The 9,795-nt window shown below is 45.6% G+C and overlaps 1 protein-coding gene across 1 annotated transcript; it reads left to right on the top strand.

Annotated features, from left to right (window-relative positions):
• Positions 1–2,419: 2,419 nt before the first annotated feature.
• LOC119271407 (S-type anion channel SLAH3-like) lies at positions 2,420–4,864 on the top strand. The gene is made up of 3 exons (XM_037553252.1): positions 2,420–3,016; positions 3,116–3,886; positions 3,967–4,864. The coding sequence occupies exons 1-3, from the start codon at positions 2,432–2,434 to the stop codon at positions 4,321–4,323; spliced, it is 1,713 nt and encodes a 570-aa protein (XP_037409149.1). The 5' UTR covers positions 2,420–2,431; the 3' UTR covers positions 4,324–4,864.
• Positions 4,865–9,795: the final 4,931 nt, after the last annotated feature.

Here is a 9,795-nt window from a genome sequence, read left to right as displayed (position 1 = left end):
GCTCTTCTTTCACCGGCTACTGCCTCCTCTTGAGCATTTGTGTTCCTTTTGAGGCGGCGGGCTTGGCGTGTCGCCGAGTCGATCTTGCTGGCGACCACCTTCTCTGGATCCTCCACCTTCGCCAGCTCCAGTAGCTCTTCATATAGGTTCATGCGGCGGCGGAAGGCGAAAAGTGCGAGAATTGGGGTGGAGGGTGGCGGCGATTGGAGTAGAGAGGGTGGGAAAAGTGAGGGTTTTGGCACGGAAAAAGTGCAGACTACTCCAAATGTGCAGGCTCTGACTTGGTTTTGGATCGGCCATGAGTGTCAGAGTCCTACGTGGCAGAGGTTCATACTCCCGCATAGCGCCCTTGGTCCGCGACCAATTTATGGGGGGAAAACACGCAGATGCGTCCGCGGACATATACGGGTCCACTTTGGATAGCAAAGTGCGTCCAGACAGCTGCAGGCTATTTAAGGATCCGTGTTGGAGATGCCCTTATCTGGTTTGCTAACAATGCTTTAAGTAAGGAAAAGATATATTGTTAGTCCATGTATGGCCCAATAGCTAATTCCAAATAAATCTCATGCTCATGTATGTCAAGAGGTAGATGTGCAATAATTAGCCCTCTTTGCTAGTGGAGGTGTAGTTTGACCTCTTTATATAGCGAAGTCTCGAGCGTTTTGGAGGCCAAGCTTTGTGGAGGCCAAAAAATGTAAAAAGAAATCAAATTGAAACTTTTCAGTTTCATTTTTTTTTTTGAAAATTATACATGTATACAAGGATGTAATATGTATAAATTTCAAGATGAAATACCTTGAAATGCAAGCTACACAATTTTTTTATGGATTTTGAGAATGAACAGTGCATGTGCTAAAAAGCCACATATTTGTCTATTTTAGCTCTCGCTGGAGTATTTCTCATAAAAATTTAAACACATGTACATTTTCTCTCTAGGTACATGTGTATTCTTTTAAAAAAAATCTAACATAAAAATATGAATTTTGTATTTTTGAAATTCAGCCTTCATTTGGCATTTTCGAGTATCTCCACTTCACCGAGTGATGGGTACGAGGAGGGAAAGAGAACACCACCATATGTACGAGCTCGCCTGGCCGGGCTCGGGCCAGGACAAAGGGAGTCACCAAACATCTGTACAATAAGATTCTGTACTCCATCTGAACCTAATTTCGCTAAAATCCTTTCTGGATTAACATGGCAATTGGCTCGGCAGTTGGAGCTCTCATACATAAATCCCAAGAGACGACGGCCAGGGGACACACATTACACACACACACACACACACACACACACACACACACACACACACTGACAGCAGGAGCGAGAGAGGGGTGTGCAACACTACGCTCTGCCTGCTTGTACACGTACACGACCACCATCTCTAGTTGAGCAGGGTTTTGGCATAATCCCCAACAATCCAAACAAGCCTTAAATGTGATTATGACAAGCAAATCAATCACACCCTATCGTTCCACCGATGATTCTCGACGGTGATTTTGCCGAGTTGAAGCTAATTTCTAGTGCTGAGGCTGAGGTCTGAGGTGAAACTGGTACTAGAAAATTCAGAGTTCGTCGCATATGCCCTGCGTGAATTGGCATAGTTTCTTACAAATAACAAAAGATCATTGCCTACATCCTGCTGAATCGCCACAAGTTTATGCTAACCGGCAATCTTTGCCTGAAGATCATATCAATTTCCTACAGTAGGCGTGTCTGAATGCTGTTTCCATTACCCTGCTTTGCAACACGTAGTGTCAGTCTGTCACCCACGCCAGGGTTACCAGCAGACCTGGGAAGATTCTGCCGTTCGTCTCTGGAGTCCTCTGCCCAACATTGCCATACTCGTCGGCGAAATGCTGAGCGCCACAAGCGTGTAGATCCATTTCCTTTGACATCTTGCACATACACACACATCGGCGTCGAGTTGCGCTGTTGCCCATGTACACTTGCCTTATGACTTTATGAGCCAGTCCAGCACCAACACGCCGTGATCATTTTGTCCTGAAGCTGGCAGAAACTTGGTATATATACCCTATGTGGTTCAGCGAGACAGGCAGGCAGGCAGCTGGTTTTGGCTTCAGTTCCAGTAGCACCCAGCTGAAGAATAAGTGAATAACCGAGCTACTGACGATAGATAAGATAACGTCAGGTTAATAACGTGCGATTCGGTGGTTCAGTTACTGTGTTTCCATCGTTTTTCTGATTGATATGCTTCACCTCTCCTTGCAGATTTCGCGAGGTTGATGGAGACGGACGAATCTGCGCGGCAGTGGGCCGCCGGTGCTCGCGTCCCGGCCAGCCGATCCACCGTGGAGCGGAGCTTCAAGGTAAGTCGCCCGTGCCATCGATCATGCAATGCCGACTTGATCATTGAACCACGAGGTTGAGCAGTGTCGTGCCGGTGTAGGAGCGTCATGGCGATGGCGACCCGATGATGGCGTCTCCGGGCCAGGACTCGCCGTTCGACGCGTCCGCGCTGCGCGTCGCGGCGCACCCGGTCTCCGTCAGCCTGCCGGCCTCTCCGTCCAGGTTCGACGTCGCCCGGACGGAGGCGGAGTTCCCGCCCAGGCACCCCGAGGCCATCGTGCCGGACGCGTCGCGCATGCTGTCGCTCCCGCCGCGGCCGACGCCGATGGTGTCCGTCGTGTTCGAGCATCTCGAGGAGGTGATGTTCCGCTCGCAGCCGATCCACGCGGCGGCCTCCGAGTTGCCCGACGCCCAGGACTCCCAGTCCCAGGTGCTGCACGACGACTCGATGAGCCGCGGGAGCGGGGCGCGCATGGGGAGGAGCAAGGCGCGCAGGGACACGAGCTACGACCCGTTCAAGACGTGGTCCGGGAAGCTGGAGAAGCAGCTCACCACCCACCTCCGCGTCGTCAGGCAGCCGCTGCAGCAGGAGGCGGAGCCCGAGGAAGACGAAGACGAAGACGCGGCGACGAGCGGCCGCCCCTACTCCACGCCCAGAGTCCACCGCTTCTTCGCCGCGCTGGAAGGCCCCGAACTCGACAAGCTCCGGGTACACCACGAGCAACTCCTTGCATGTCTAAACGCATTGATGATGAAGCAGGGGACCTCACGTGCTGTCGTGTTTTCCGTGCCGCGTCGCCGTCGCCAGTCGTCGGAGGAGCTGGTGTTGCCGTCGGACAAGAATTGGCCGTTCCTCCTCCGGTTCCCGGTGTCCGCCTTCGGCATGTGCCTGGGCATGAGCAGCCAGGCCATCCTGTGGAAGAACATCGCCATCTCGGCGTCCACGCGGTTCCTGCACATCACGCTCCGGACAAACCTCGTGCTCTGGTGCGTTTCGGTGGCGCTCATGTGCTTCGTGTCGGCGCTGTACGCGTGCAAGGTCATCTTCTACTTCGAGGCGGTGCGGCGGGAGTACTACCACCCGATCCGCGTCAACTTCTTCTTCGCGCCGTGGATCGCCTGCCTCTTCCTGGCCATCGGCGTGCCGGAGCTGGTGGCGGAGAGCCTGCCGCACTGGCTCTGGTACGTGCTCATGGCGCCCATCGTGTCCCTGGAGATCAAGATATACGGGCAGTGGATCTCCGGCGGGCAGAGGCGGCTGTCGAGGGTGGCGAACCCGTCGAACCACCTGTCCATCGTCGGCAACTTCGTGGGCGCGCTGCTGGGGGCCATCATGGGGTTGAGGGAGGGCCCCATCTTCTTCTTTGCCGTCGGGCTCGCGCACTACATCGTGCTGTTCGTGACGCTGTACCAGAGGCTGCCCACCAGCGAGACGCTGCCGCGGGACCTCCACCCGGTCTTCTTCCTCTTCGTGGCCGCGCCCAGCGTCGCCTGCCTCGCCTGGGCGCGGATCACCGGCGAGTTCGGCTACAGCTCCCGCATCGCCTACTTCATCGCCATGTTCCTCTACACCTCGCTGGTGAGCACCTCGATCGACCTCCATGTCGCATGGCGAGTCTCGATCAGTGTGGATAACCGAGTGCTGTTGAGTGGGTGCAGGCTGTGCGGATCAACATGTTCAGGGGGTTCAGGTTCTCGCTGGCGTGGTGGGCGTACACGTTCCCGATGACGAGCGCGGCGATCGCGTCGATACGCTACTCGTCGGAGGTGAAGAACGCGTTCACGCAGGCCATGTGCATCGTGCTGTCCGTGGTGGCCACGCTCACGGTGACCGCGCTCTTGCTGACCACGCTGCTGCACGCGGCCGTGCACCACGACCTCTTCCCCAACGACATCTCCATCGCCATCTCGGAGCGCAGGCCCAAGCAGAGCACCATCGCCGAGCTGAACGAGGTGCACGGCAACAAGGACGCCGACACCACATTCAGAGACCTCGAAGCCGCCTATAGACCCTGATCGACGCCGAGACTGAACTAGCGACGCCTTCTTCATCGCATGTGGCGAGGCGAAACAAACTGGTGGCAGACTGGTCGATCGTGGACAGTGAGCAGGAGCATGTACGTAGCCGGGACGTGTGTTCGAGAATTTTCTTTGGGTCGAGTTGACTGCCGTGCGGTGCGGGGCAGTGTGCGCCGCGGTCGGAATCAACACGGTGATCGATGGTAGTACAAAAATGCTAGACATACAAAGACTTACACGCTTTTACACGCTCCTTCCATCTAACAACCAATCATAAACCTCTCCCCCCCTGATTTTCAGGGGGATGACCGCCCCACTTACCTATTGACCAATCAAGATTAACCATCCTGTAAAAGCCTGTAAATCGTTTGTACATGTAGCATTGCCGATGGTAGTATATGCTGTAGTAATTTCCGCGTGGTGGTGTGTAGGTAGGACTTAGTAGGAGAGATGCTGTTACTTATGGCTTAACCGTGATACAGTATGTGATACGGCTGTACAATAAATCCGTCTCTGTATCTGTATGTGGTACATTACTGACCACCGAGGAAGATCGTGACCGGGCGCTCGTCCCCATTCGTCCTAGCATCACCCTTTGCGAAGCATGTCAGTATGCCACGCTCTTTTCCCCGTACAAGTTATTGAAAATTTGAGCAAATTTTCCTTAAGTTTAATCTAGAAAAACAACAGATAAAACATCACTTTAGCTACACTGAAGACGCCTGGAAATTAATTTCGGGTCAGTCGATTTTTTTTGGCCATTGATTATTTGCTTTGAGATTCATATTGTACTATGAGCTGGCTTAGATTTTGTTTTTTGACTGACCATATATTTGGGCCAGTCAACTTGCTACTCGGCCGAAGCCCACGTATGCCGCCCGGCCCTCGCCTCTGCCCCTTTGTTTTTCTTTAAAAGAAATCTGCTTTTATGTGTTTCTTCTTTTGTTTTTTGTTTTTGCTGGAAAATTGTTTGTTTTTTTGTTATTCTTCATCAGTTGGATTTTATTCTCTTCTTCTGTAGATATTTTTGGGTGTTGGGTGAGTGTAAATGAATACATACATATACTATACAATATGTGCGAAAATTACACTGTGATATGACTGTTGTTTGTATACTACAACAAGTGCAATTTTAGTGTAAAGTTGTGTGCAAGTTTTTACCCTTTTCATTATCATTCTCCTTAAAGAGGAATACCAATGCCACTAATTCATCCTTCTTGTAAAACTTCATTATTTTGATTTTGATTTATTTATTACTCCATTTTATTTCTTCATTAAGTGTAATATCGATGTAATTGATTCATTCCTTCCTAAGAATGTTTTTGTGTAAATTTCAATATCATATGCTTATTCTTACGTATTAAAACGCAAATTTCTGTGTATATTGTGTGCAATTTTTTCCTTGTTTGTTTTAGATATTTTTACATTTTCTTTTTCTTAAAGGGTAATACGAGTGCCACCAATTCATTCTTTTTTTAGAAAATCTCATTGTTTTGATTTTGTTTTAGTTTGTTTTCATCTTCTTTCTTCTTACTAGTTGTGTCTCACTACCCAGTTCTGCCACTAGAAGTTACAACTACTCAAAAATGCCATCGATACGTGAGATACTTGCTAAAAAATGCCATTAGATATCTAAAAAATGTCATCGCTCCGTTAGATGTTTGATCAAAAATGCCATTAGACATTGTTATTTTCACTTCAAAACCGTTGACCATGTTATATGACAAAAATAAGCCTAGACCCACATGTCAGTTCTTTCTATCTCACAATGATAAGTGTGCCCGCACTTGTTAGGAGTAACCAAGCGAATAATTTTACAGAAAAATTAAAACACTGTTGTGATCAAGTAGGCCCCATACTTTATTGTAGTGAGATAGAGGGAGAGGTGGCATGTTGGTCCATAGGTATTTATATCATTGTAACATGGCAAAAGAGATTTGAGATCACAATATGGTGTCTAGTGGCATTTTTGAGCATGTGTCTAACGAAGCGATGCCATTTTTGAGCGGTTTAAATTTCTAGTGGCAAAATTGAAGTGGGACACAACCGGTGGCATAAATGATAAAAATCCTAATATTAAAGCCACAAATTCATTCTTTCCTAGAAAACTTCATTATTTTGATTTTGTTTTTAGTTTTCATTTCTTTGTGTTTTTCTTGAACGGTAATACAATGCGACTAATTCATTCTTCTTACGAAACTTCATTATTTTCATTTCATTTTAGTTTTTGTTTCAATTTTGTGTGCTTTAATGGTAATACGAATGCCTTTGATTCATTCGTTCTTAGGAAACTTCTTTTTTATGATAAATCCACTATTATAGGCTTATTTTTTGCATATTATAGAAAAGTGCAATTTATATGTAAATTGTGTGCAAACTTTGTCATTATTTTTTTCATTTCCTTTTTCTTAAAGGTGTATACAAATGCCGTCAATTTATTCTTTCTCAGAAAACTTCATTATTTTGAATTTTTTAGTTTTTATTTTATTTTCTTCTTCTTTAAGGGTATCAACAATGTCGGTGATTCATTCGTTCTTAGGAAACTTCCTTTTATGAAAATCCCACCATTATATGCTTGTCTTTCATATTATGGAAAGCACAACTTTTGTTTAAATTATGTGTAAATTTTGTTATTATTTTTTCTTTTTTAAAGGGTAATACCAATGCCATAAATTTACTTTTTTCTTAGAAAATTTATTTTTTCGTTTCCACTTTAATTTTTTTTACTTTAGTAATCCCTTCATCTGGAAATACTTGTCAGAGAAATTGATAAAAATGATTGTATCTAAAACTAAAATACGTTTAGATACATCTATTTCTCCGACAAGTATTTCCAGGCGGAGGGAGTATATTATTGTAAGGGATGAGAATGCTAGAGAAAGTAGAAGTTTTTATGCTGTACTCCCTCCGTTCTAAAATAAGTGATTCAAGTTTGTACTAAAGTAGTTAGTACAAACTTGAGTCACTTATTTTAGGACGGAGGGAGTATTATGTTACACATAGGTGTATGTATTATTTTTATTTTTTAAAAAATTGTTTGTTTAATTTAGGATTAAGAGTGTGACTACATACAAACACGTGATTGGTCATTAGCACTAAGATAGAAGTGATGTCGCTCTGGGAGCATTAAGTACAGAGCTCTCATCAAGCCCCATGCAATGCATATGGCCTGCCCACCTATGAACACCTGCGTGTTGGGGAAAAGGGTTCGAGAGGAAAACCACAACACGCACGTCCTGCTTGGTGAGCTGCGCGGCCTCCGTTGCAAAAAGAATAAAAATGACTGACAAGTTTAAAATCAGTCACCTGACCACTAGCCGCTCCCATAAAACATAACAGTCATAGTAGAGTAATCAAATCAAGCACGTGATGTAAATAGTCATGCAATAGGGTACATAGCAGATGAACATCATATGGACATCGATGGGTAAAATTAGTAGACCGGGCACAATGCCTAACAGAAGCGAGCAGAAGACATACAGTGCGGTGAAAGAAGATGCAAGTGTTGTCCTAAAAAAATAGATGACGGTGTGCCGTTCGTCATGTCACGGAGGAGGTGATCAACGCTGGGAAAGAAGCAATCGTGCTCAGCCACGATGGAGGAAGATCCAATAGTCGTCCTAAAGCATTCTCCGAAAACTTGATTGTCTTTCTCCCGTACGTGATGACATGAGACCTAATTTCGAAAGACTGATGCCTCATTTCTTGCCAAAATAAAGACACATTGGAGATGAAGTGTGTCTTGTCCGGAAAGAGGAGTAACCTCTTATAGGTGAGTTTACTAGTAGGCCAAGCATTTCAGTTTCTTTCTTCTGTGACAAAAATAAAGGCAACGCGTACATGTGGCATAGGTCCTAGCTCACCTTGATCACGAAACACGACTAGCGTGTGAGGTGTGGTGAAGTGTGGCAGACGAGGAGGGCGCATGCATGTGTTCTCCTCTCAAACTCTTACCTTATATGTTGGTCTTCCACATCCTCCACTAACGTGATGAGACTATATTTTTTCCACTCCCCTTGCCATGCATGAATGGGCCACATGGCATGTGAGATCTTTCCTAGAAAGTATTATAAATAATAATGTGTAAAACCAGAGACACCTGGAGTTTATCTATGGTTTAAAACATGTTTATATATTGGTGTACTAGTGGAGACCGTTAAGTTAAATTTTCATCTGAAACTCGACGCTACACTCATTTACAACATGAACGGTGCACTACACCTTGAGCTACAAATTTTATGCAGAAAAGTTGCACGTAAATCCTTAACTGATACTAGGCCATTGAAAAGCTTCCCCTCGTGCAGGAGCATATACATCATAATCTAGGGCCTCTTCATGAGTTTATTAGAGAGCATCCATCTCTAATAAAGCACATTACGCTGTGTTTGGATGTCTTCATTGAAGCGCAAGAAATGAAATTGGTAATCAGCTGACCTCAATACGGATGTTTGGCAGTACAACAGATTCGTATTGGAAACACTAGGTCAATTCCAAGCCGTTTTGCATCCCACGTAAAGTTCCATCCCTTGATTCGAAGAGCTCTTGCTCCGATTTCCACTGAATTGCCCATCTCTTGTAAAACTTACCCCTTCAAGCTCAGCACCAGTGACAAAAAAGAAGGAAAGAAGGGAGACGAGTATATTTCCCATGCAGCTAGATTGGAATTAATTAGATCTGTTTTCTCTTCCATTCCAGTTTATTACATGTCTAACATATTGTTTACCAAGAAGTTCATTGCTAAACTTAGCGCTATCATTAGAACTTTTTGGTGGACAGAAATTAAAGAAGACAATTCATCAAGAGGTCTTTGCCTTCGAGCTTGGAAGGATATCTGCACATCTAAGCAAGAAGGGGTCTAGGTATTAGAAACCTTCAAGCTATGAATCAAGGTTTAATTTTGGCTTCGGCTTGGAGAATTGAAAATTCCCCAAATTCTCAATTGCATCTTGTTGTCAAATCCAAGTACTTTTCGGACTCCTCTTTCTGGACTGCCACTTCCAATACCCCTAAATCTGCCTTTTTGGTCCTCTGTTATCAAGTTGTTCCCTAAATTAAAAGCACACTCTTTTTATCACATCACACAAGGAAACATTTCCATATGGAGTACCCCCTTGTGTTCAGCCTGGTCTGATATTCATGATCATCTCATCATCCAACCTAACAATTTCACTTACCCTGCTAAAGTTAGTGATCTTTGGATTCCAGGTCAAAAAGTCTGGAACAATGATTTAATTCGCTCTATTTTCCAGGAGCCTACTGCAACAATCATTACTCAGACTATCGTGATTTTGTCATGGCAGATGCCCTTGCAAAAGGACTTCGGTGTGGAGCCATCGCAACGTAGGTTTAGCTCGAAGGGGTTGAGCGGGACAAAGGACATAAGAGTTTACCCAGGTTTGGCCCCTCACAACGAGGTAAAAGCCTACGTCCTTCTTCTAGTTGTATTGCTTGAGTTTCGATTACAAGGGA

This window comes from Triticum dicoccoides, chromosome 3A, assembly GCF_002162155.2.
Source record: "Triticum dicoccoides isolate Atlit2015 ecotype Zavitan chromosome 3A, WEW_v2.0, whole genome shotgun sequence".
NCBI lineage: Eukaryota > Viridiplantae > Streptophyta > Magnoliopsida > Poales > Poaceae > Triticum > Triticum dicoccoides.
The sequence above is the reverse complement of the archived record's forward strand: the minus strand, read 5'-3'. Positions and strand labels throughout refer to the sequence as shown.

Excerpts from the sequence above, each read along its gene's own strand:
- LOC119271407 (XM_037553252.1), top strand. The coding sequence starts at position 2,432 with ATGATGGCGTCTCCGGGCCAGGACTCGCCGTTCGACGCGTCCGCGCTG. Across the intron at positions 3,017-3,115 it reads CCGAACTCGACAAGCTCCGG|TCGTCGGAGGAGCTGGTGTT; the intron begins GTACACCACGAG and ends CGCCGTCGCCAG. Across the intron at positions 3,887-3,966 it reads TGTTCCTCTACACCTCGCTG|GCTGTGCGGATCAACATGTT; the intron begins GTGAGCACCTCG and ends GAGTGGGTGCAG.